A 27273-nucleotide genomic window follows, 5' to 3' on the forward strand; every position below is an offset into this window, starting at 1 on the left:
AGAAAGCTCACAAGCTCGAGTTAACGCTATAATTTCTGCAGCCTGCGCAGAGTTATGCATAATTCTTTTAGTTTCCACAACCGTGTTTAAAGTAGTGACAGCATAAGCAGCCGTGGATGTACCTTCTGGAAGTTTAAAACAAGAGCCATCACAAAATAACTCTCCTTGAGGGCTATTCAAAGGCGTGTCTTTCAAATCGATTCTGCCTTTAGTCTCTTGTTCTGTCATATAAAGGCAATCGTGTGACGTATCGTCATCATCAACAATATTTTGTGAGACAGGTAAAAGTTCAGCCGGATTTAATATGCAACACCTCTGAATTTGAATGTGGGGAGCAAACAAGATCAGTTCATATCTTGTCAATCGTGCAGAAGTGAGGTGTTGCGTTTGAGTTCTATTCAATAGAATATCTACAGAGTGAGGTACCATTAGGGTTAACGCATGACCCAGGACCATTCCCTCACTCTGTTTTACCTACGCAGCAGCAGCAGCAACAGCGCGCAAACATCTTGGCAAAGCGCATGCTACAGGATCAAGGGCGGAGGAATAGTAGCCGCACGGCCTATTCTTCCTTCCATGTTCCTGCGTTAACACAGCCAAAGCACATCCATCATGTTCATGCACAAACAATGCAAAGGCCTTATCATAATTCGGAGTTCCTAAAACCGGCGCCGAACACAGCGCGGATTTGAGCAAATCGAATGCTGTCTGGTGTTCCAAGGTCCATGGCAATGGCAAAGAAATGCCCTTCTTTGTCAAAGCCAACATTGGTTTAATCGTTAACGAAAAATTTGGGATCCACAATCTACAATAAGAAGCCATACCTATCAAGGCTCTAACTTCCTTTTGCGTATTTGGGACAGGCATACCAGAAATGGTCTTTATACGTTCAGGTGTCAACCGTCTTCCCTCCTTTGACAGGAGATAGCCTAAATAGGCGACCTCCTGGCAACAATATTGGAATTTCTTAAGTGAAGCTTTGTGGCCATGTTTTGCTAGATGACAAAGCAACAACACGGTGCCTTCTTTACAGGCACTCTCAGAATCAGCGGCCAAGAGGAGGTAATCTACGTACTGTAGTAACGTGCAAGTAGTAGGCAACTCAAGGGTATCAAGCTGCTCTTTCAATGCCCTACTATAAATACTTGGACTCTCAGTGTACCCTTGTGGTGCACGAGTGAATGTAAACGAGCGTCCACCTAGGGTAAACGCAAACAAATACCTACTATGCTTGTGTATAGGAATACTGAAAAACGCGTTTTTAAGATCAACAACGCTATAGTGAGTGGCAGAAGCAGGAATCATGGTTAATATCGTTGTAACATCAGGTACAATAGGAAATTGAGGAGCCACAATTTTGCTAATAGCGCGTAAATCAATTATAAAACGAAAGGGAATCACATTATCACCTTTTTTGTATACTGGCAAAATGGGGCTGTTACATATGCTACCCGTAATCTCCTCTATTACTCCACGATGTACAAAATCAGAAACTATACATTTCAAAGCCTGTTCGCCTTCAACTGAGATCTTATACTGCGGGATGCGAGGCAATTTTACTCCATGTTTCAAAATAATTTTAACAGGTTCAATTTGGAGAATGCCCACATCATTATCATCAATTGCCCATAAGCATTCTGGAACATTACTAAATTCTGGCGGTAAAGGTTGAGTCAAAAACTGAGAGGCGAGTGATTGCTGGGGTGAAATTGTTAGCCGAATTACATGCAGAGAACAATGAATTACTGTGTGTAATGCCTTCAGCAAATTTAGCCCCAGCAAGTTCTCCCCACAGTTTGTGGTAAGTAAAAATCGACACTGTTCCGTGAAGGGACCCAGTGTTATCGGTACCGGCAAAGAGACCAGACAAACTACAGGTGTGCCTGAAAACCCTATGGAAACGTTGGATTGCCCTGACAGGGGAATATTTGGAACCCGTGAATGGTCAATGGAACATTTCTGTGCTCCCGTATCTACTAAAAATAGATGCTTCCTATTTCCCATCGCCATCTCAACGTAGGGGCCTTTCTGATGAACGGGAATAGGCGTAGGTTCCAAATCCTGCTTCGGGCAATCCTAGCAGAACAAAATATTATCAAAAGGAAGTTCTTCGGAGAGGTACGCGGCAGAAGGGTGATCAAAAATGTTTCTATTATCCACATTCGAAACTTGCTTATCTTGTGAAGGAGATTGCTGTGATTCTGGTGCAAACTGACCTCTGCCAGGGCCTCCTGCACCTGGGCGACCTCTGGATCGTCTACCCATGTTCCCAAATGACCTTTGCTGTAAGGTTGGACATTGTGCGCACCAGTGGCCTTCCTGCCGGCAATAGGCACACTGGTTAATGGTTACCGGAGCCAAGGACGTACTTCCCTGTGGAATGTACTGACCTCTAAATTCATTACCCCCTCTAGGTTTTCTAACGATCTGCTGCAATAAAACTTTAGTTTTCAAGTCACCCTTTTTTTTCTCAAGTTTCTCTTTTTCAGTGTTTACACGATTTTCATAATACTGAGCCATATGCAATACTTCTGATTGGGACTTCGCCTGCCAAGCGCTTTCAGAGGACATAATCTGTAACTGGATGTTAGGCAGCAATCCATGTACACATTTGTCGACAAACAACCTTTTCCCTGACTCTGTGCCCAAATCTTGTCCACTGAAATCCGAGATTACCTGCTCGAACCGATTGAAAAAATCGGTAGCACCCTCAGACTTTCCTTGGACACAGGCCGTAAGCTTGTCCCATATGATTCTTTTTTTCTGGAACCATAGTTTTCAATTTTACAATAATTCTATCAGGCAAGGTTAATATCACTTGAGGTGGTCGTTCGCCAGCTGGTCTTTCTCTGTCCAGCCTAGTCATGTTATCCCATGTATCTCCCAACCCAGGTATGTCATCTATAGTCCTAATCTGCTTCCACAAATCAACTGGCAGGAGTACGGGAAATAATAGGTCAATATCACTTAGAGTGAATACCGACGACTGTAAGACCGACTCTATTTCTTTATAGAATCCAGTTGGATTTTTTCGTATATCAGGAATAGATTGCTTTATGGTGTTCACTTCCTGTCTTGAAAACGGGACGTGAACAAACTGTGAAACGTAATGTGCAGGAATTTCTCCGGCTACTATACCTCGTGCACCATCAGCCGCAATCTCAACTTTTGGGACAAATGTCGGAGGGACCTCTCCCATAGGCAACTGAGAAGTAGGCAGCTCCGAACGCTTACTAAGCAACAGAGCCAAGTCAAGCGCTAAGGCAGTCGAAGAAGTATCAATCGAAAAAGCTCTGTTATAAACACTTAACAATTCTGCGGGACAACAAATCTTTCTTCTTACACCCTCATTCTGCATGTGCTCTACCATCACCTGTATCACTTTCTTTTGCATTTCTAACGTATATTGACTGTATGCGTCATATACTTCATCTGGAGTTATCGACATATCCGAAATCCATCTTATCGCGTCCTTAGTACAAATTCATGCTTCCTCACCTTTTAATTCTCGACGAGGAGAAAACCGTTTCTGTAAGTACATAATACTTAAACTATCACCATCTACTTCCTCGTTCTGTAACTCTTCCAACTCCTTCCTATACTCAAAAATCCTCTCAACAGGCTCATATACCTTCTCCGCAGTATCTCTGGACAACGCTAAGGCGTTCAAATCCCGTAACCCTTGTAGGAAATCTACATCATTTAGTCTATTCCACATTATACTTAAATGAGTCCCTAATCCTTCGATAAAAACATTTTTCTCAGGAATATCTTTTAAATTTTTGAGTGTGGAAAAAACATCAGCTTGTTCACCCTTCTCCATACAATGTTTAGCCCAAGCAGTCAATTCATTCCTTTTGTCTGGTGACACAGTATTACGAGTCACAACCCTTGGTCTTGCTCCCTGGTCTATTACAAGCAATGCAGGATCACTTGGGAGAGGAAGAGTAGGCACATTCTGAATAACAACAGGTGAAGGCAAGGGAACAGGCAAAGGGGCGACGGCTGGAAGAACAACAGGAAGAACAATAGGGAGGACCGAAGGAACTATGGGAGGGGGAACTACAACAGGAAGGGGCAAAGCGCCAGAAGGAGGAACATATGGAGGTGGCGCGGAGGCATCGGGCCTTCGTTCATGCAAAAGTTTATTAATCAATCTGTCTGATGTATGAAAGTCTTTTGAAGGGCAGATTTTCTGAATGCCTAATTGAAATGCCCTGTCCGTGTTCCTAACTGACTCCATTTGCTTATTTTGATCATATAACCGTGCCTTTTTGACACTCGTCATATGTCGACGCATATGTTTCTCTCTACTCTTTTGTTGCTGCAAAGCTTCTATTTTCCAACTGTGCAACGCGTCAAATGCTGCAGGTCTAGCCTTCTTCTTTACTAATACAGACTCTAAATATTCTATACTACCATTGGTTTGCCACCGAAGATTAGAATTATGTCTGGTTTGTCTGTGCCAAATGTCATTAAATGCTATACTACCAAAGCCTTTCTTACAGTATATAGTACATGCCGGCGACCCCTCCTGTGGTGCGGGACGGCTATCTTCCAAAGATTGTCTGTCGCTGCGGAAAAATGCCCTAAAGCAGGCAGACAATTTCCCAGGCATATCAAAGTTCTGGTGTTACCTGGTTAAATAATTGTGCTTGCGAGTACAATGCTCCAAATTCAAATTTGGCAGGGTGAAATTAAGAATCGGGACACGATTCACCTGACCAAAGGACTGGGAGGCCGGATCGGGTTACTAAGGACAATGCAAAGGACCCACGTGTCTGGTGATTTTCGGCAAATGTACCCACCTCAAATATATGGACCCTCGTCAAGACGTCGTCTCGGGCTACAGCTCACGGTCCAGGGGTCAGATTGTGCAGTTTCGTCGAGGAATTCACTTCTCATCTTAGAGTGGCCGGTTCTGTTGACACCGTCCGATCCCGGTCCGATAGCCGAGCCAACCTTCAACGAGACAAAGTCAATCTTGAGGGTCCCTATTCGGGCGCCATCTGTGGAATCAGAAAAAATACAATATTACGGCTGTTACACCCAGCAAAGGAAAATACACCGACACAGGCTTATAAAGATTCCCAGAATCTTTATTACAAAACTGAACAGTATTCAACAAAGTACACAAATAGCTATTTGGCCGTCAATACATCACAGAGACCACCAGCAGGGTTCAATGTGAGCAGTGAGGGAATTTCCTAGCTGGACATCAGTGCTTTTATACAATTTGTAAAATGATGTCCAGCCCCCTTACAGGTTAATCATGCACTGGGCTAGGGTCGCGCCAGGTTCACTTTCCTAATTTACATATCTTGTGCATGCGGTTTACTTTTCAATACATTTACTAACACACTCCATTATTCTTCAATTTAACATTTACACTCTTTATATATTGCTTTAATATAGACCAACCAATGTTTTGCATATTATATTCGGATAGCATTACTGTTCTTGTATACTTGTACTTTAACATTGTTAATTCAAGTAATCCCCTGCTCCGATGTCAACAAAAGACAAGGGACCTCATTCCGAGGCTGGAGCTATCCATGGAGTAAAGAGCACCATGGTAAGCAACCATGGAGCTATTTACTCCATGGATATCCGGCATGGTGAATGGAGTAATTACCGGTCCATTCCAAGGTTGGAGGGACCGGTAAGTCCCCATTCACCATACCGGTTCCCCATCCCCATTTCTGCCCCCATAGGGCTCAATGGGAACGGGGAAGGAGTAAATTACGGCACCGTAAATTACGGTGCCGTAATTTACTCCAAGGTCCCTTTGCGGGTTGGATTTTTAACGCCTGCTAAAAGCAGGCGTTAAATGCCAACCCGCAAAAGGGAACTCGGAATATGGTGGTAAGTGTTAACGGTCACCGTTGCCATTAACGGTGACCGTTAACCCTTACCTCCAGCCTCGGAATGAGGCCCAAGGTCTACATGACCCTAACATGTAGCCTGAGGGCAGGTTGGACATTAACTTCCCTACAGAGGTTGGAGAGGTTAAGGCAAGAACAGGAACACACGAGACAGCCATTTTAGATTACAGGGTGACTTTGTATAAAACCCCAAAATGGCGGTTTCTAACCTAAAATGGAGGTTTGATTCAAGATGGTGGCTTACTTCAATTTCTAAGGTCAAGACCTTGCCGCAGAGAGTTATTCACGTACAATTTTCAAGCAACTTGTCGTAGGCCAATATACATACAAATCGTTTGTAATAAGAGGCATAATTTAATATCCGGTTTAACAGTGCCAATGCATGAGTTCTCATGCGATGTGAAGGTGTCAGTGGCTCTGTGCTCTTTGATGTGCCACTGCATGCATGCTCCTGTGCAGGGGCATTGTAAGTGGTGCTGTGCTCTTTGATATGCCAGTGCATTCATGCTACAGTGCTGGGGCAGTGTCAGTCGTGCTGTGTTCTTTGCTGTGACAGTGCATTCATGCTCCTGTGCTGTGCTGGAGTCAGTGGCTCTGTGCTCTTTGGTGTGCCACTGCATGCATGCTCCTGGGGCAGTGTCAGTCGTGCTGTGTTCTTTGATGTGGCAGTGCATTCATGCTCCTGTGCTGGGGCAGTGTCAGTGGCTCTGTGCTCTTCGGTATGCCTTTGCATTCATGCTCCTGTGCTGGGGCAGTGTCAGTAGCTCTGTGTCCTTGATGTGCCAGTGCATTCATGCTCCTGTGCTGGGGGCAGTGGCTCCGTGCTCTTTGATGTGCCAGTGCAGTCATGCTCCTGTGCTGGGGCAGTGGCTCTGCGCTCTTTGATGTACCACTGCATGCATGCTCCTGTGCAGGGGCAGTGTCTGTGGTGCTGTGCTCTTTGATGTGGCAGTGCATTCCTGCTCCTGTGCTGGGGCAGTGTCAGTGGCTCTGTGCTCTTTGATGTGCCTTTGCATTCATGCTGCTGTGCTGGGGCAGTGTCAGTGGCTCTGTGCTCTTTAATGTGCCAGTGCATTCATGCCCCTGTGCTGGGGTGTTGTCAGTGGCTCCGTGCTCTTTGATGTGGCAGCGCATTCATACTCCTTTGCTGGGGCAGTGTCAGTGGCTCTCTGCTCTTTGATGTGCTAATGCATGAGTTCTCCTGTGCTGTGCTGGTGTCATTGGCTCTCTGCTCTTTGATGTGCCAATGCACGAGTTCTCCTGTGCTGTGCTGGGGCAGGGGCTCTGTGCTCTTTGATGTGCCAGTGCATTCATGCTGCTGTGCTGGGGCAGTGTCAATGGCTCTGTGCTCTTTGATGTGCCACTGCATTCAAGCTCCTGTGCTGGGGCAGTGGCTCTGTGCTCTTTGATGTGCCAATGCACAAGTTCTCCTGTGCTGTGCCGGTGTCAGTGGCTCTCTGCTCTTTGATATGCCAGTGCATTAATTCTCCTGTGCTGTACTGGTGTCAGTGGCTCTGTGCTGTTTGATGTGCATTGCATGCATGCTCCTGTACAGGGGCAGTGTCAGTGGTGCTGTGCTCTTTGATATGCCAGTACATTCATGCTACTGTGCTGGAGCAGTGCCAGTTGTGCGGTGTTCTTTGATGTGGCAGTGTATTACTGCTCCTGCGCTGTGGCAGTGGTTCTCTGCTCTTTGATGTGCCAGTGCATTAATGTGCCTGTGCTGGGGCATGGCAGTGGCTCTGTACTCTTTGATGTGCCAGTGCATTCACACACCTGTGCCAGAAGCAGTGGCTCTGTGCTCTTTGTGCCAGTGCATTCATGTTCCTGTGCTGGGCAGTGACTCTGTGCTCTTTGATGTGCCAGTGCATTCATGACCCTGTGGTGGGGGCACTGTCTCTGTGATCTTTGATGTGCCAGTGCATTCATGCTCCTGTGCTGGGGCAGTGGCTCTGTGCTCTCTGATGTGCCAGTGCATTCATGCTCCTGCGCTGTGGCAGTGGTTCTCTGCTCTTTGATGTGCCAGTGCGTGAGTACTCCTGCGCTGTGGCAGTGGTTCTGTGCTCTTTGACGTGCCAGTGTATTCATGCTCCTGCGCTGTCTGTGCTGTTTGGTGTCAGTGCACGAGTTCTGCGCTATGGCAGTGGCTCTGTGCTCTTGGATGTGCCAGTGCATTAATGCTCCTGTGCTGTGGCAGTGGCAGTGGCTCTGTACTCTTTGATGTGCCAGTGCATTCACGCACCTGTGCCAGGGGCAGTGGCTCTGTGCTCTTTGTGCCAGTACATTCATGCTCCTGTGCTGGGGCAGTGACTCTGTGCTCTTTGATATGCCAGTGCATTCATGCCCCTGTGGTGTGTCTCTGTTTCTGTGTTCTTGGATGTGCCAGTGCATTCATGGGCCTGTGCTGGGGGCACTGGCTCTGCGCTCTCTGATGTGCCAGTTAATTCATGCTCCTGTGCTGGAGCAGTGTCAGTGGCTCTGTGCTCTTGGATGTGCCAGTGCATTCATGCTCCTGCGCTGTGGCAGTGGTTCTGTGCTCTTTGGTGTGTCAGTGCACGAGTTCTGTGGCAGTGGTTCTCTGCTCTTTGATGTGCCAGTGCATTCATGCTCCTGCGCTGTGGCAATGGTTCTGTGCTCTTTGATGTGCCAGTGCATGAGTTCTCCTGTGTGGTGGCGGCGTCAGTAGCTCCGTGTTCCTAGATGTGCCCGTGCACATGTGCTCCTGTGCTGGGGATGTGTGTCAGTGGCTCTGTGCACTTGGATGTGCCAGTGCATTCATGCGCCTGTGCTGGGGGCACTGGCTCTGTGCTTTTTGATGTGCCAGTGCATTCATGCTCCTGTGCTGGGGAAGTGTCATTGGCTCTATGCCAGTGCATTCATGCTCCCGTGCTGGGCAGTGGCTATGTGCTCTTTGGTGTGTCAGTGCATGAGTTCTCCTGAGCTGTGGCAGTGGTTCTGTGCTCTTTGACCAGCCAGTGTATTCATGCTCCTGCGCTGTGGCAGTGGTTCTATGCTCTTTGGTGTCAGTGCACGAGTTCTGTGCCGTGGCAGTGGTTCTCTGCTGTTTGATGTGCCAGTGCATTCATGCTCTTGTGCTGTGGCAGTGGCTCTGTGCTCTTTGATGTGCCAGTGCATTCATGCTCCTGCGCTATGGCAGTTGTTATGTGCTCTTTGATGTGCCAGTGCATTCATGCACCTGTGCTGGGGCAGTGGCAGTGGCTCTGTACTCTTTGATGTGCCAGTGCATTCACACGCCTGTGCCAGGGGCAGTGGCTCTGTGCTCTTTGTGCCAGTGCATTCATGCTCCTGTGCTGGGCCAGTGACTCTGTGCTCTTTGATATGCCAGTGCATTCATGCCCCTGTGTGGGGGGGGCACTGTTCTGTGTTCTTTGATGTGCCAGTGCATTCATGCTCCTGTGCTGGGGTAGTGGCTCTGTGCTCTCTGATGTGCCAGTGCATTCATGCTCCTGTGCCTAGGCAGTGTCAGTGCCTCTGTGCTCTTTGATGTGCCAGTGCATTCATGCACCTGTGCCAGGGGCAGTGGCTCTGTGCTCTTTGATGTGCCAGTGCATTCACACGCCTGTGCCAGGGGCAGTGGCTCTGTGTTCTTTGTGCCAGTGCATTCATGCTCCTGTGCTGGGGCAGTGACTACGTGCTCTTTGATGTGCCAGTGCATTCATGCCCCTGTGGTGGGGGCGCTGTCTCTGTGTTCTTTGATGTGCCAGTGCATTCATGCTCCTGTGCTGGGGTAGTGGCTCTGTGCTCTCTGATGTGCCAGTGCATTCATGCTCCTGTGCTGGGGCAGTATCAGTGGCTCTGTGCTCTTGGATGTGCCAGTGCATTCATGCTCCTGTGCTGGGGCAGTGTCAGTGGCTCTGTGCTCTAGGATATGCCAGTGCATTCATGCTCCTGCACTGTGGCAGTGGTTCTCTGCTCTTTGGTGTGTCAGTGCATGAGTTTTGCGCTGTGGCAGTGGTTCTCTGCTCTTTGACGTGCCAGTGCGCGAGTTCTCCTGCGCGGTGGCGGCGTCAGTAGCTCCGTGTTCCTAGGTGTGCCCGTGCACATGTGCTCCTGTGCTGGGGATGTGTGTCAGTGGCTCTGTGCTCTAGAATGTGACAGTGCATTCATGCTCCTGTGCTGGGGCAGTGTCAGTGGCTCTGTGCTCTAGGATATGCCAGTGCATTCATGCTCCTGCACTGTGGCAGTGGTTCTCTGCTCTTTGGTGTGTCAGTGCATGAGTTATGCGCTGTGGCAGTGGTTCTGAGCTCTTTGACTTGCCAGTGCATTCATGCTCTTGTGCTGTGGCAGTGGCTCTGTGCTCTTTGATGTGCCAGTGCATTCATGCTCCTGCGCTATGGCAGTTGTTATGTGCTCTTTGATGTGCCAGTGCATTCATGCACCTGTGCTGGGGCAGTGGCAGTGCCTCTGTACTCTTTGATGTGCCAGTGCATTCACACGCCTGTGCCAGGGGCAATGGCTCTGTGCTCTTTGTGCCAGTGCATTCATGCTCCTGTGCTGGGCCAGTGACTCTGTGCTCTTTGATGTGCCAGTGCATTCATGCCCCTGTGTGGGGGGGCACTGTTCTGTGTTCTTTGATGTACCAGTGCATTCATGCTCCTGTGCTGGGGTAGTGGCTCTGTGCTCTCTGATGTGCCAGTGCATTCATGCTCCTGTGCCTAGGCAGTGTCAGTGCCTCTGTGCTCTTTGATGTGCCAGTGCATTCATGCACCTGTGCCAGGGGCAGTGGCTCTGTGCTCTTTGATGTGCCAGTGCATTCACACGCCTGTGCCAGGGGCAGTGGCTATGTGCTCTTTGTGCCAGTGCATTCATGCTCCTGTGCTGGGGCAGTGACTCTGTGCTCTTTGATGTGCCAGTGCATTCATGCCCCTGTGGTGGGGGCGCTGTCTCTGTGTTCTTTGATGTGCCAGTGCATTCATGCTCCTGTGCTGGGGTAGTGGCTCTATGCTCTCTGATGTGCCAGTGCATTCATGCTCCTGTGCTGGGGCAGTATCAGTAGCTCTGTGCTCTTGGATGTGCCAGTGCATTCATGCTCCTGTGCTGGGGCAGTGTCAGTGGCTCTGTGCTCTAGGATATGCCAGTGCATTCATGCTCCTGCACTGTGGCAGTGGTTCTCTGCTCTTTGGTGTGTCAGTGCATGAGTTTTGCGCTGTGGCAGTGGTTCTCTGCTCTTTGACGTGCCAGTGCGCGAGTTCTCCTGCGCGGTGGCGGCGTCAGTAGCTCCGTGTTCCTAGGTGTGCCCGTGCACATGTGCTCCTGTGCTGGGGATGTGTGTCAGTGGCTCTGTGCTCTAGAATGTGACAGTACATTCATGCTCCTGTGCTGGGGCAGTGTCAGTGGCTCTGTGCTCTAGGATATGCCAGTGCATTCATGCTCCTGCACTGTGGCAGTGGTTCTCTGCTCTTTGGTGTGTCAGTGCATGAGTTATGCGCTGTGGCAGTGGTTCTGAGCTCTTTGACTTGCCAGTGCGCGAGTTCTCCTGCGTGGTGGCGGCGTCAGTAGCTGCGTGTTCCAAGGTGTGCCCATGCACATGTGCTCCTGTGCTGGGGAAGTATCAGTGGCTCTGTACTCTTGGAAATGCCAGTGCATTAATGCTCTTACGCTGTGGCAGTGGTTCTGTGCTCTTTGATGTGCCAGTGCATTCATGCTGCTGCGCTGTGGCAGTGGTTCTGTGCTCTTTGGTGTGTCAGTGCACGAGTTCTGCGCTGTGGCAGTGGTTCTCTGCTCTTTGATGTACCAGTGCATTCATGCTCCTGCACTGTGGCAGTGGTTCTGTGCTCTTTGACGTGTCAGTGCGTGAGATCTCCTGCGCGGTGGCGGCGTCAGTAGCTCCGTGTTCCTAGGTGTGCCCGTGCACATGTGCTCCTGTGCTGGGGATGTGTGTCAGTGGCTCTGTGCTCTAGAATGTGACAGTGCATTCATGCTCCTGTGCTGGGGCAGTGTCAGTGGCTCTGTGCTCTAGGATATGCCAGTGCATTCATGCTCCTGCACTGTGGCAGTGGTTCTCTGCTCTTTGGTGTGTCAGTGCATGAGTTATGCGCTGTGGCAGTGGTTCTGAGCTCTTTGACTTGCCAGTGCATTCATGCTCTTGTGCTGTGGCAGTGGCTCTGTGCTCTTTGATGTGCCAGTGCATTCATGCTCCTGCGCTATGGCAGTTGTTATGTGCTCTTTGATGTGCCAGTGCATTCATGCACCTGTGCTGGAGCAGTGGCAGTGCCTCTGTACTCTTTGATGTGCCAGTGCATTCACACGCCTGTGCCAGGGGCAATGGCTCTGTGCTCTTTGTGCCAGTGCATTCATGCTCCTGTGCTGGGCCAGTGACTCTGTGCTCTTTGATGTGCCAGTGCATTCATGCCCCTGTGTGGGGGGGCACTGTTCTGTGTTCTTTGATGTACCAGTGCATTCATGCTCCTGTGCTGGGGTAGTGGCTCTGTGCTCTCTGATGTGCCAGTGCATTCATGCTCCTGTGCCTAGGCAGTGTAAGTGCCTCTGTGCTCTTTGATGTGCCAGTGCATTCATGCACCTGTGCCAGGGGCAGTGGCTCTGTGCTCTTTGATGTGCCAGTGCATTCACACGCCTGTGCCAGGGGCAGTGGCTATGTGCTCTTTGTGCCAGTGCATTCATGCTCCTGTGCTGGGGCAGTGACTCTGTGCTCTTTGATGTGCCAGTGCATTCATGCCCCTGTGGTGGGGGCGCTGTCTCTGTGTTCTTTGATGTGCCAGTGCATTCATGCTCCTGTGCTGGGGTAGTGGCTCTATGCTCTCTGATGTGCCAGTGCATTCATGCTCCTGTGCTGGGGCAGTATCAGTAGCTCTGTGCTCTTGGATGTGCCAGTGCATTCATGCTCCTGTGCTGGGGCAGTGTCAGTGGCTCTGTGCTCTAGGATATGCCAGTGCATTCATGCTCCTGCACTGTGGCAGTGGTTCTCTGCTCTTTGGTGTGTCAGTGCATGAGTTATGCGCTGTGGCAGTGGTTCTGAGCTCTTTGACTTGCCAGTGCGCGAGTTCTCCTGCGTGGTGGCGGCGTCAGTAGCTGCGTGTTCCAAGGTGTGCCCATGCACATGTGCTCCTGTGCTGGGGAAGTATCAGTGGCTCTGTACTCTTGGAAATGCCAGTGCATTAATGCTCTTACGCTGTGGCAGTGGTTCTGTGCTCTTTGATGTGCCAGTGCATTCATGCTGCTGCGCTGTGGCAGTGGTTCTGTGCTCTTTGGTGTGTCAGTGCACGAGTTCTGCGCTGTGGCAGTGGTTCTCTGCTCTTTGATGTAAAAGTGCATTCATGCTCCTGCACTGTGGCAGTGGTTCTGTGCTCTTTGACGTGTCAGTGCGTGAGATCTCCTGCGCGGTGGCGGCGTCAGTAGCTCCGTGTTCCTAGGTGTGCCCGTGCACATGTGCTCCTGTGCTGGGGATGTGTGTCAGTGGCTCTGTGCTCTTGGATGTGCCGGTGCATTAATGCTCTTGCGCTGTGGCAGTGGTTCTGTGCTCTTTGATGTGCCAGTGCATGAGTTCTCCTGCGCTGTGGCAGTGGTTCTGTGCTCTTTGGTATGTCAGTGCACGAATTCTGCGCTGTGGCAGAGGTTCCCTGCTCTTTGGTGTCTCAGTGCAGGAATTCTGGCTGTGGCAGTGGTTCTCTGCTCTTTAGTGTGTCAGTGCGCGAGTTCTTCTGCGCTGTGGCAGTGGTTCTCTGCTCTTTGGCGTGCCAGTGCGCAAGTTCTCCTGCGCTGTGGCAGCGCCAGTAGCTCTGTGTAGCTATGTGTGCCCGTGCACATGTGCTCCTGTGCTGGGGCAGTGTCAGTGGCTCTGTGTACTTGGATGTGCCAGTGCATTCATGCTCCTGCGCTGTGGCAGTGGATCTGTGCTCTTTGATGTGCCAGTGCATTCATGCTCCTGCGCTGTGGCAGTGGTTCTGTGCTCTTTGATGTGCCAGTGCGTGAGTTCTCCTGCACGGTGGCAGCGTCAGTAGCTCTGTGTTCCTAGGTATGTCCGTGCACATGTGCTCCTGTGCTGGGGCTGTGTGTCAGTGGCTCTGTGCACTTGGATGTGCCAGTGCATGCATGGGCCTGTGCTGGGGCAGTGGTTCTGTGCTCTTTGGTGTGTCAGTGCACGAGTTCTGCGCTGTGGCAGTGGTTACCAGTGCATTCATGCTCCTGCACTGTGGCAGTGGTTCTGTGCTCTTTGACGTGTCAGTGCGTGAGATTTCCTGCGCGGTGGCAGCGTCAGTAGCTCCGTGTTCCTAGGTGTGCCCGTGCACATGTGCTCCTGTGCTGGGGATGTGTGTCAGTGGCTCTGTGCTCTTGGATGTGCCAGTGCATTAATGCTCTTGCGCTGTGGCAGTGGTTCTGTGCTCTTTGATGTGCCAGTGCGTGAGTTCTCCTGTGCTGTGGCAGTGGTTCTGTGCTCTTTGGTATGTCAGTGCACGAATTCTGCGCTGTGGCAGAGGTTCTCTGCTCTTTGGTGTGTCAGTGCACGAATTCTGACTGTGGCAGTGGTTCTCTGCTCCTTAGTGTGTCAGTGCGCAAGTTCTCCTGCGCTGTGGCAGCGCCAGTAGCTCTGTGTTCCTATGTGTGCCCGTGCACATATGCTCCTGTGCTGGGGCAGTGTCAGTGGCTCTGTGTACTTGGATGTGCCAGTGCATTCATGCTCCTGCGCTGTGGCGGTGGATCTGTGCTCTTTGATGTGCCAGTGCATTCATGCTCCTGCGCTGTGGCAATGGTTTTTTGCTCTTTGATGTGCCAGTGCGTGAGTTCTCCTGCACGGTGGCAGCGTCAGTAGCTCCGTGTTCCTAGGTATGTCCGTGCACATGTGCTCCTGTGCTGGGGCTGTGTGTCAGTGGCCCTGTGCACTTGGATGTGCCAGTGCATGCATGGGCCTGTGCTGGGGCAGTGGTTCTGTGCTCTTTGGTGTGTCAGTGCACGAGTTCTGCGCTGTGGCAGTGGTTCTCTGCTCTTTGATGTACCAGTGCATTCATGCTCCTGCACTGTGGCAGTGGTTCTGTGCTCTTTGACGTGTCAGTGCGTGAGATTTCCTGCGCGGTGGCAGCGTCAGTAGCTCCGTGTTCCTAGGTGTGCCCGTGCACATGTGCTCTTGTGCTGGGGATGTGTGTCAGTGGCTCTGTGCTCTTGGATGTGCCAGTGCATTAATGCTCTTGCGCTGTGGCAGTGGTTCTGTGCTCTTTGATGTGCCAGTGCGTGAGTTCTCCTGTGCTGTGGCAGTGGTTCTGTGCTCTTTGGTATGTCAGTGCACGAATTCTGCGCTGTGGCAGAGGTTCTCTGCTCTTTGGTGTGTCAGTGCACGAATTCTGGCTGTGGCAGTGGTTCTCTGCTCCTTAGTGTGTCAGTGCGCGAGTTCTTCTGCGCTGTGGCAGTGGTTCTCGACTCTTTGGCGTGCCAGTGCGCAAGTTCTCCTGCGCGGTGGCAGCGCCAGTAGCTCTGTCTTCCTATGTGTGCCCGTGCACATGTGCTCCTGTGCTGGGGCAGTGTCAGTGGCTCTGTGTACTTGGATGTGCCAGTGCATTCATGCTCCTGCGCTGTGGCGGTGGATCTGTGCTCTTTGATGTGCCAGTGCATTCATGCTCCTGCGCTGTGGCAGTGGTTCTGTGCTCTTTGATGTGCCAGTGCGTGAGTTCTCCTGCATGGTGGCAGCGTCAGTAGCTCCGTGTTCCTAGGTGTGTCTGTGCACATGTGCTCCTGTGCTGGGGCTGTGTGTCAGTGGCTCTGTACACTTGGATGTGCCAGTGCATTCATGGGCCTGTGCTGGGGGCACTGGCTCTGTGCTCTTTGATGTGCCAGTGCATTCATGCTCCTGTGCTGGGGCAGTGTCCGTGGCTCTATGCCAGTGCATTCATGCTCCCGTGCTGGGCAGTGGCTCTGTGCTCTTTGGTGTGTCTGTGCACGAGTTCTCCTCCACTGTGGCAGTGGTTCTCTGCTCTTTGATGTGCCTGTGTGTGAGTTCTCCTGTGCTGTGGCGGTGTCAGTAGCTCCGTGTTCCTAGGTGTGCCCGTGCACATGTGCTCCTGTGCTGGGAATGTGTGTCAGTGGCTCTGTGCACTTGGATGTGCCAGTGCATTCATGCGCCTGTGCTGGGGGCACTGGGTCTGTGCTCTTTGATGTGCCAGTGCATACATCCTCCTGTGCTGGGGCAGTGTCAGTGGCTCTATGCCAGTGCATTCATGCTCGTGTGCTGGGCAGTGGCTCTGTGCTCTTTGGTGTGTCAGTGCACGAGTTCTCCTCCGCTGTGGCAGTGGTTCTATGCTCTTTGATGTGCCCGTGCACGAGTTCTCCTGCGCGGTGGCGGCGTCAGTAGCTCCGTGTTCCTAGGTGTGCCCGTGCACATGTGCTCCTGTGCTGGGGATGTGTGTCAGTGGCTCTCTGCTCTTTGATGTGTCACTGCATTCATGCTCCTGCGCTGTGGCAGTGGATCTGTGCTCTTTGGTGTGTCAGTGCACAAGTTCTGTGGCAGTGGTTCTCTACTCTTTGATGTGCCAGTGCATTCATGCTCCTGTGCTGTGGCAGTTTTTTTATTTTTGTATTATTGTGTTAACTGAATTAACCGTTTTTACAAGAAAAGAAGAAGCAAAATCCTGATTCCTTAGGCGCTTTCATGTGTTTTCTCATTTTTTTTTTTTTCAAGTTAGTAGTCCAGTTGCTTGTCAAAGGGCTAAGTCCTTTCCGGGTCTTTCTGATCATTAACAGATAGCGTCCAAGTTCAAACTGTGCAAAAAGTTTACCACAGCGATTACTGGTCTTCGACTTAGCCCATTCATCAAGTATGACCACCAGTAGTCCTCATCCAGTCTTGAGAATTTTGAATAGAGGTGGCCCAAGTGGGTTTCTCTGTAGCAAGTGGTTTCCGGACAATGGGGAATCAGGTGTTTTAGGCTCTCCTTTGAGTCTTGGTTCAGACAGAAACGACAGGCGTCGGACGCGGCTTTGCCTCGGGTTTTCAAGACCTTGTTGGTTTTTAAGATGTTCAGTCTTGCTCTCAAGAAGGTCGAGCGAAAGGTCCTGTTCGGAAACTTCAATAGATAGCTAATGGGCTCGTTTATTTTTTGGGCAGAAGGCGGGAGATGGGCCGCAGATTTGTAGTTGAGTGCTTTCTGTTGGGTGTCGCACCAATCTGATTCTTTCCGTTTTTTTGCTGTTTTTTTTTTATTAGCCATAAGCTCGTTCTCTGAGCTTCCTATTGATTTTAGGAGAGTTTGGTTTTTATCTATCCAGGTTTTAAGCATTTTGTTTGAACCTTTCTCGATTGCTTCTTGGATCAGTGTGTAGATTTTCTCCCCGGATGATCTCACTTCTCTATAGAACATCAAGCTGTTAAGGGATACTGTGCCTTTAAGTGAAATTTGGCCGAGTTCTCTTCTTATCAGAATTATTGGGGTAGAGATGGGCAGTCGGAGGACTTTTTTCCAAAGGGAACCCTCCAATTTCGGCCAAATTGAGTCTGGAATGCCGAGCATGGCTGCCACGCCATAAGTAAGCGCTGGAACCGCTTTCATCCTGTAAAAGTTGGTTGCCGCCTTGACTGAGAAGCGACCACATTTTTTGTCCATAATGATCAATTGATTTGTCAAGATTTTGTTTTTGTTGATCAGGAGGTCTAGCATTGGTTTCTCGTTCTTTTTGTTGCTAAACATGGTGCCCAGGTATATAAAAGATTCCACCTCTTCGAGGCGGGTGTTATTGAAGAACCATGCCTCTGAAGCTTTTCGTTTGGCCTCTTTTGTCAGTCGCATCACTTTGGTTTTCAAGGCGTTACTTTCCAGGTCGTTAGTTTGCAGGTATTCATTCAAATTGTCCAGTTTTCGCTGGAGCCCAATCTTCGTTTGGTCAATTAGGATGATGTCGTCTGCGTAAAGCAGCCTGCTGACCTTATCAGACCCTAAAGAGGGGGGGAAAGATTTTACATTCCTTTCGGCATGTTGATAATCGCCAGTGTAGGCGTTGTAAAGTGCTGGTGCCAGAGGACATCCCTGCTTTACTCCACAAGTTGTACCAATTGAAGAGGAAAGTAGCCCTGTACCGTTAAGTCGCACTCTCATGGATGTTTCAGAGTAAAGTTCTTGAATAGGTTCCAACAAGGAGGGGGGACAGTTCCAGTTAGTGAGTTTTGTCCATAGCTTCTCTCTGTTTACTTTGTCGAATGCTTTGGACAAGTCGATGAAAGCCAGGCACAGGGGATCTGTGGCAGTGGCTCTCCGCACTTAGATGTGCCAGTGCATTCATGCGCTTGTGCTGGGGGCACTGGCTCTGTGCTCTTTGATGTGCCAGTGCATTCATGCTCCTGTGCTGGGGCAGTGTCAGTGGCTCTATGTCAGTGCATTCATGCTCCCGTGCTGGGCAGTGGCTTTGTGCTCTTTGGTGTGTCTGTGCACGAGTTCTCCTCCGCTGTGGAAGTGGTTCTCTGCTCTTTGATGTGCCCGTGCGCGAGTTCTCCTGCGCTGTGGCGGCGTCAGTAGCTCTGTGTTCCTAGGTGTGCCCGTGCACATGTGCTCCTGTGCTGTGGATGTGTGTCAGTGGCTCTGTGCACTTGGATGTGCCAGTGCATTCATGTGCCTGTGCTGGGGGCACTGGCTCTGTGCTCTTTGATGTGCCAGTGCATTCATGCTCCTGTGCTTGGGCAGTGTCAGTGGCTCTATGCCAGTGCATTCATGCTCCTGTACTGGGCAGTGGCTCTGTGCTCTTTGGTGTGTCTGTGCACGAGTTCTCCTGCGCTGTGGCAGTGGTTCTGTGCTCTTTGAGGTGCCAGTGCGTGAGTTCTCCTGCGCTGTGGCAGTGGTTCTGTGCTCTTTGGTGTGTCAGTGTGCGAGTTCTGCGCTGTGGTAGTGGTTCTCTGCTCTTTGGTGTGTCAGTGCTCGAGTTCTGGCTGTGGCAGTGGTTCTCTGCTCTTTGGTGTGTCAGTGCATGAGGTCTGGCTGTGGCAGTGGTTCTCTGGTCTTTGGTGTGTCAGTGCTCGAGTTCTGGCTGTGGCAGTGGTTCTCTGCTCTTTGGTGTGTCAGTGCACGAGGTCTGGCTGTGGCAGTGGTTCTCTGCTCTTGGATGTTCCAGTGCATTCATGCTCCTGTGCTGTGGCAGTGGTTCTGTGCTCTTTGATGTGCCAGTGCGTGAGTTCTCCTGCGCGGTGGCAGCGTCAGTAGCTCCGTGTTCCTAGGTGTGCCCGTGCACATGTGCTCCTGTGCTGGGGATGTGTGTCAGTGGCTCTGTGCACTTGGATGTGCCAGTGCATTCATGCGCCTGTGCTGGGGGCACTGGCTCTGTGCTCTTTGATGTGCCAGTGCATTCATGCTCCCGTGCTGGGCAGTGGCTCTGTGCTCTTGGATGTGCCAGTGCATTCATGCTCCTGTGCTGTGGCAGTGGTTCTGTGCTCTTTGATGTGCCAGTGCGTGAGTTCTCCTGTGCGGTGGCGGCGGCAGTAGCTCCGTGTTCCTAGGTGTGCCCGTGCACATGTGCTCCTGTGCTGGGGATGTGTGTCAGTGGCTCTGTACACTTGGATGTGCCAGTGCATTCATGCGCCTGTGCTGGGGGCAATGGCTCTGTGCTCTTTGATGTGCCAGTGCATTCATGCTCCTGTGCTGGGGCAGTGTCCGTTGCTCTATGCCAGTGCATTTATGCTCCCGTGCTGGGCAGTGGCTCTGTGCTCTTTGGTGTGTCTGTGCACAAGTTCTCCTCCACTGTGGCAGTGGTTCTCTGCTCTTTGATGTGCCTGTGTGTGAGTTCTCCTGTGCGGTGGCGGCGGCAGTAGCTCCGTGTTCCTAGGTGTGCCCGTGCACATGTGCTCCTGTGCTGGGGATGTGTGTCAGTGGCTCTGTGCACTTGGATGTGCCAGTGCATTCATGCGCCTGTGCTGGGGGCACTGGCTCTGTGCTCTCTGATGTGCCAGTGCATTCATGCTCCGGTGCTGGGCAGTGGCTCTGTGCTCTTTGATGTGCCAGTGCATTCATCCTCCTGTGCTGGGGCAGTGTCAGTGGCTCTATGCCAGTGCATTCATGCTCCCGTGCTGGGCAGTGGCTCTGTGCTCTTTGGTGTGTCAGTGCACGAGTTCTCCTGCGCGGTGGCGGCGTCAGTAGCTCCCTGTTCCTAGGTGTGCCCGTGCACATGTGCTCCTGTGCTGGGGATGTGTGTCAGTGGCTCTGTGTGACTGGCTGTGACGCCAGGGTTCGCTCTCGGGCTCGCGGTGCTGATGCTGTTGCCAGTGTTGCTGAGGCTGCCGAGCTGCTGCTGCTAGCAGCTCCCTCCATCCTCGCAGCATCCGAGGAGCGGCACCCGAGCAGGCCCGAGCCCTCCCGCCCCGTCCCCGGCAGCGCCCAGCAGAGCGGGGCAGACATGGCCCGGAGTCGCAAGGAGCGGAACAGCTGGGGTAGGTTCTGCCGGGGTCCAGGCTGCCCCCACGCCATCCTCGCGCGAGCCCGGCATCCCTCCCTCTCCTCCGCAGCCTCACCCCCGCAGAGGCGGAGGCTCGGCTGCCCTACTCGCCGCCAGGCTGCCTCTGGCCTAGGCTGTGCGTGTGCGTTGTGTGTCGCCCGTGCGCGCGTGTGTGATGCGGCATGTGTGCTGTGTGTCTCTACCAGACAGGGAACGGCCTGGTCTGGGGGGACTGCGAGGCCTGGAGAGCTGGGGCGGGGTCCGCCGCTGCCCTGGCCCGTGCCCCGCCGTGTGCGGTGCCGGCTACCTCTCTGCATTTGTGACATTTTATCGCCTGCTTCTGCTTCCTGGCTGCCGGCGAGGCTATGCCCCAGCACCGGGCATTAAGACTCCCCTCCGGCTCCCCAGGGTGGGACAGCGGGCGGCCGAGCCTGACTGTGCACCTGTCACACCCGTGGGAGGGCGGGAATACAGCGTGACAGACGGAAGTGTTGGTGACGCGCACTGGGGTCTGGGGTAACAATGCCCCACAGGGGATGGAGAGAGTGGGGTGGGGGCAGTAGGTTTTATATTCCCAAGGTGACAGAGGGGCGCGGTGGTATTTTCCTGCGGCGGAGGGGGTTCTATAGGGGACTGATTATGTCTAGCATAGAGTCGGGGGGCCAGGGCACGAAGTGACTATATCTTCTGGGGGGACGGGAAGGGCGTGGCATGGGTGATTGCCTCCTGATTGGGTGGGGTAAGAAAGCGCACGGGGATCTGTCTAACACTCGTATTGAGAATCCAGGGGCAGGGCGATACCATCGTCTCAGTGGGGGCGACGGTAGAGAGTGGGGCATTCCAATGGGTGCTGGAGAGTGGGAGAGAGTGGCCGGCATCCTTTTGGGGCAGTTGCTGTCCTGCATTGTGGAAAAGGGCAGGGCACTCTCTGCATTCAGAGGGCGGGGGCCGGTGCACCGGAGCCCAACGCGCGTTCCTGGGGCATAGGCGAGTGGGGCAGTCAGTTTGACATACTCCTGGGAGGAGGCAGGGTGGCACCAGGGCACGGAGGCAGGACCTCCCATGAAGCTGTGCACTCGGAGTGGTTGGCGCAACACAGAATCTTTTGAATCTGTGAAGGGTGGGTCGATACAGTTTATATTTTGCCAGGGTGGGAATTATGGGAGGGGGGGCTTCTTGCATATTCTATAGATAAAGAGGGGGTGGTCGTAGATATGCTATTATTTCCAGAGGGTAGAAGGTTGGGGCAATACGAACATATATTCCCAGGGTAAGGAAGGGTGGGGGTTTTATTGCATATTTCTGAGGTATAGTAGGGTGTGGCAGAAGTAGAGTATATTCCCCGCGTAAGGAAGTTTGGGGCGGTAGTGATTAGATATTCCCAGGTTGGGGAATGATGGGGTCTTATTGTGTATTTCTGAGGTATAGCAGGGTGTGGCAGAGTTGTAGTATATTCCCTGGGTCAGGAAGGGTGGGGCGGTAGTGATTAGATATTCCCAGGTTGGGGAATGATGGGGGTCTTATTGTATATTTCTGAGGTATAGTAGGGTGTGGCAGAAGTAGAGTATATTCCCCGCGTAAGGAAGTTTGGGGCGGTAGTGATTAGATATTCCCAGGTTGGGATTGCTGGGGGTTTTATTGCATGTTTCTGAGGTATAGTAGGGTGTGGCAGAGTTGTAGTATATTCCCTGGGTCAGGAAGGGTGGGGCGGTAGTGATTAGATATTCCCAGTTTGGGGAATGATGGGGTCTTATTGTGTATTTCTGAGGTATAGCAGGGTGTAGCAGAAGTAGAGTATATTCCCTGCGTAAGGAAGTTTGGGGCGCTTGTGATTAGATATTCCGAGGTTGGGGAATGATGAGGGTTTTATTGTATATTTCTGAGGTATAGTAGGGTGTGGCAGACGTATAGTATATTCCCTGGGTAAAGAAGTTTGGGGCGCTAGTGATTAGATATTCCCAGGTTGGGATTGATGGGGGGTTTTATTGCATATTTCTGAGGTATAGTAGGGTGTGGATGAGTTGTAGTATATTCCCTGGGTAAGGAAGGGTGGGGCGGTAGTGATTAGATATTCCCAGCTTGGGGAATGATGGGGGTCTTATTATATATTTTTGAGGTATAGCAGGGTGTGGCAGACGTATAGTATATTCCCTGCGTAAGGAAGTTTGGGGCGGTAGTGATTAGATATTCCCAGGTTGGGATTGCTGGGGGTTTTATTGCATGTTTCTGAGGTATAGTAGGGTGTGGATGAGTTGTAGTATATTCCCTGGGCAAGGAAGGGTGGGGCGGTAGTGATTAGATATTCCCAGGTTGGGGAATGATGGGGTCTTATTGTGTATTTCTGAGGTATAGTAGGGTGTGGCAGAAGTAGAGTATATTCCCTGGGTAAAGAAGTTTGGGGCGCTTGTGATAAGTTATTCCCAGGTGGGGAATGATAGGGGTCTTATTGTGTATTTCTGAGGTATAGTAGGGTGTGGCAGAAGTAGAGTATATTCCCTGGGTAAAGAAGTTTGGGGCGCTTGTGATTAGATATTCCGAGGTTGGGGAATGATGGGGGTTTTATTGCATGTTTCTGAGGTATAGTAGGGTGTGGCAGAGTTGTAGTATATTCCCTGGGTCAGGAAGGGTGGGGCGGTAGTGATTAGATATTCCCAGGTTGGGATTGCTGGGGGTTTTATTGCATGTTTCTGAGGTATAGTAGGGTGTGGCAGAGTTGTAGTATATTCCCTGGGTCAGGAAGGGTGGGGCGGTAATGATTAGATATTCCCAGGTTGCGATTCATGGGGGTTTTATTGCATATTTCTGAGGTATAGTAGGGTGTGGCAGAAGTAGAGTATATTCCCTGGGTATGGAAGGCTGGGGCGCTAGTGATTAGATATTCCCAGGTTGGGATTGATCTGGGTTTTATTGCATGTTTCTGAGGTATAGTAGGGTGTGGCAGACATATAGTATTTTCCCTGGGTAAGGAAGGCTGGGGCGGTAGTGATTAGATATTCCCAGGTTGGGGAATGATGGGGGTCTTATTGTATATTTCTGAGGTATAGTAGGGTGTGGCAGAAGTAGAGTATATTCCCTGGGTAAGGAAGTTTGGGGGCGCTAGTGATTAGATATTCCCAGGTTGGGATTGATGGGGGGTTTTATTGCATATTTCTGAGGTATAGTAGGGTGTGGCAGAAGTAGAATATATTCCCTGGGTAAGGAAGGTTGGTGCGGTAGTGATTAGATGTTCCCAGGTTGGAGAATGATAGTGTTCTCGGGGAGAGGAAATTACTGACGGGCCCATTGGTCAGTACTCAACCCCCAAAAACGTGTAAGACAAGATAGCTGCACCGAGTGAGGACAGGGTGCAGGACTTACATACTCCAGCACACATAAATTCTAGGGACTCAGTAAGTTGGCAAAGGGAAGTCCATTTAATACATACATCAGCTTGTGTAAATCAACAGCATCGCGAACACCTGTCTCGCCCCGACTTCCCCGTACTTCAGTACAACAGCTTCTTTTATGGGCAAACTTCGTCATCATTGACGTACACTTCTATAAAAAACCATCATGCAATATAATTGGTTGGTAAAGGTAACTTAAGTATAGGTGTTATATCTGTATATGAAAATAAAGCATACAGATTGGATAACTCTTATCGGGTGGGCGTCTACGCCCATCCCTCTAAAACAGACGTGATTGACGTCACTAAAAAGTACGACGTCCTATTGGTTACAGTCTCTATAGGACCCTAGATTACATGGTCCATCGTGATTGGGCAAGTTACACCCCTAAATATAAATCTCCACTTTAATTAGCAGCATGCAGAATAGACACCCTGATGCCTGGTGTCCCAAGATTCACCCTGCCTCCCTTCCATCAATCAGTGGTTTAGGGCTATGTGTCAATTAGTTGGCTGGGTATGGCCTCAGATCTGTGGTCTCTTATCAGGAAAAGTTATGGCACCCTCTTGTTCTGAATGACATCAGGCAGTGGTACATGTTCGCGCCTGTCTTGTCACGTGTTGGTCCACCGTGAATCTGCTTCAGTTCTCAGTCTTTTCGTGCATTTGATTCTGTGTTCGCTTGGCCACCTGCATGGGTCTCTCTTATCTTGACCTTCATGGGCGGTCTGGCGTGCTCTGAAGTTGGAGCCTTGTGAGCTCATGCTCACCTCCCCTTCTCTGGTTGACCTCGATTTCCCTGGCATGAGCCATCCTTTGTTAAGTTTCGATCCCGCTCTTTTCCTCAGCTTGGACCTAGATGAGAAACTCAGCCAGTTGGGCCTGGGCCGCCTGGGCTTTCTTCTGCTCAAACAAAATGGAGTCGCACGTGTATTGAGGTAGACATATATAGTTGGCGCATGCCGCTCTATTCTTCTACTTAAGCATTGCAGGCGGTATCGATTACTTAGCATTTCGCGTTTCAAGCTTATTTACACACGTTCAATAAGACGGTTGCTTCCGTCTTGTCTCATGGCACCATTCTCATACGTTTTCACAGTGTCTCTCCCCTTCGTCCATTAGAATTCTCCTCGCAATTGTCGATACTGTCATGCATAGCTTTCAGTAGCCACTTCTGGTTGTTCTCGGGCTTCCTAGGCCCTTAGTCTATTTCCATTGGCCTACCATTAAGGTCTTCGGCGTCTCCTCGTGGACAGTCTGTAAATACTCGTTGTTTCATACCAATGGCAGGTACGGTTGTCTGATTGGGTACCGTGCTGCCCAGGGTTGCCTGGTTATGGGCATTTCAACAGGTATTGATCTTCTAATGTACACAGGGCAGCGGCCCATTGCCGCCCTTTGTTGGTTCAGCTGTTCCTCGTACGTCACATACCACGGCGAGTACCTTACTGGCAACTCGCAATGGGGGGCAGGGGTGCAGGTCATATCTGGGACCTCCTCTACACTCCCCCATCTGGTCGGTTCATCGACCACTCCTACTTCCTCCTTTATATTCAGTTTCTTTGATTCCTCAGCTTCTTCCTCATCGTCTCCTGGGTTTACACAAGAAGGCGTGAAGGTATGCAATTTTGGTGTCCATATCTTTATCACCCCTTTCACGCTTCCTGCTGTTTTCACATGCTCATCTTTGTTTCAGGTCATCAACTGGCATTGTCCATTTGGACTGCAGTAAATCCATTTGCTTTCATACCTTCTTCGTTTCTTGGGATGAGTGAATTTTGTTCCCTCTGGTGCAAATTCACTGGCCTTCACTAAGTCCTTTATTTCCTCATCTGTCAGGTTTCTGGGCTTCCAGCCTGGTTCGATGTGGACCATAATTTTCATCCCAATGGCCTTCTTTGCAGTTTTCTGGCACTGTGTGATGATTATCTTGATAACATAGAATTCTAGAAGCACCATTGCTAGCAAGGCTCCCAGGAACTTGAATATATCTGCCATCCATTGCGGGACCCATGAGAATAGGTTCCCAAACCAGCTGTCATCATCTACTTCATCTGTTTCCTCAGTCATCTGGTTTTTCAGGGTCGTTAACATGCTTATGGCCTCTGTGAGGGTTCAATTTTCTTTGTCGTGAGATGGTATAAAAGTGCAGCATGATTCTCCAATTTTCGCGCAAACACCTCCAACCGTTGTGGTGATCATGTCAAGCACATATCTGTTCTGGAGAGTCAACAGTCTGTTTGCTCTCAGCTCTTCTTTGATCGCGTTGAATCCATTTATAGTGGTATTGATCGTCTGCAATAACTCCCATCTGGTTATCTGCAACCATTTATCATTCACTCCAATTTGGATGTGTGGCAGGAGCATTGTGGTGAATACTGTTGAAGTTACCTGGGGGCAACCAGACATGGTCTCCCTGCTCACTGTGCTCAGAGAGGCACAGCTTCACCTCACTGATGAGGCCCAACAAGGCTGAAACACGTGTATGGGGTTGCTGTCGGTACTCTTGTTCAGAGAAGAATTGCCATAGCACTTCGGTGCTGGACTGCCCATGTGGGCAGGACAAAGACTGATATGCAAATGGATATTTCCCATCTGTGAAAGGTACAGTGAGCAAAAAGCGTGTGCTGCAACCTCTCACCTCAGAACAGGTTATCATGCCATGTTCTCTCTGGAGAGGAGCGCCTGCTACCTTTTGTGAAATAACTGTTGAAGTGAGGCTGAACAGCCTGTGTTCGTATGGAATCGCATAGAATGCTTCTTCTGATTTGGCAGAAAAGTAGTTTTCTCTCTTCATTCTGGATATCAGTTCTGCGGATCTCCTCCTTCTCTGATGAGCATCTGCTTTCGGGAAGCTGTCCAGATTCAGATTGTTTTCTGGAATCACCAGTGCGGGGACATGGACAGTGACCAATGTACATATGCCTCCCCACTTTCTTGGCAGTCTTATGTATGCATTGTATCCACACGCCCAATAGAGGTCCATCAGGACTGAGGTTCCTTGTGCCATTCCTGGTGCCTCATATATTCGTCCACAGTTTTGATTTTCCCCCATTTTCCTCGTACCATTATTTCTGAAGCACAGTTTCGGGTTCTCCAACGGTACTATTTTCAGGGGTCCTCCTCTGTCTTCGACCCATGTTAACAGCTTTGTCAATTTTGGCCATAGAGGTTTACATAACCTCTGTGAGTTTTCTACTGCTTCCTTGCAGGCTCCAAGGACCCTCCAAGCTCGGCAGATTACTACTCCTTCTTCCCATCTGTCTGGGGAAACCACTGACCCCCAGATCTGCATTTGGCCTCTGTTCTTCCAGATTTGAGCCTCTTCTGCAGTTTTTCATTGGACGTTCAGTCTTGGGTTTATTTCCCATCTAATTCCTGTTCCTTTGACGTCAGGGTTTTCATATCTAATAACGTGATTCTTGGTGTGCGCCCTGTTTCTTGTTTTGATGTCCTGGACAAAACCGTCTTCATCTGGGAAGTCTTTTTCATTGGCCCATATCAGTGAGGCGTCTCTTCCCATAAACTGCTCTCTGGTGTTGCACATTGCTACGTGTGACATGCAGTGTGCCGTGGGGACGTCAACTTCTACTGCAACAAAGATTTTGGACTTGCCCATGCTATATG

The 27273-nt window shown here is 50.7% G+C and overlaps 1 protein-coding gene across 4 annotated transcripts in view; it reads left to right on the forward strand.

Moving 5' to 3' along the window:
- The window catches only part of ATL1 (atlastin GTPase 1), a 390297-nt gene that overhangs the window by 48771 nt on the left and 314253 nt on the right, over positions 1-27273 (forward strand). Inside the window, exon 1 of one of the 4 annotated variants that reach the window (XM_069638882.1) lies at positions 19907-20256. The exons of 2 other annotated variants lie outside the window; for them this stretch is intronic. In XM_069638882.1, coding sequence (XP_069494983.1) covers positions 19995-20256 — 262 coding nt within the window. In that variant the 5' untranslated portion in view covers positions 19907-19994. Of the gene's footprint in view, positions 1-19906; positions 20257-27273 lie in introns of those variants that run through there. One more of the 4 variants, XM_069638883.1, reaches the window with a different exon arrangement.

The sequence above is a fragment of the Ambystoma mexicanum genome, chromosome 14 (assembly GCF_040938575.1).
Source record: "Ambystoma mexicanum isolate Mex_15411 chromosome 14, UKY_AmexF1_1, whole genome shotgun sequence".
NCBI lineage: Eukaryota > Metazoa > Chordata > Amphibia > Caudata > Ambystomatidae > Ambystoma > Ambystoma mexicanum.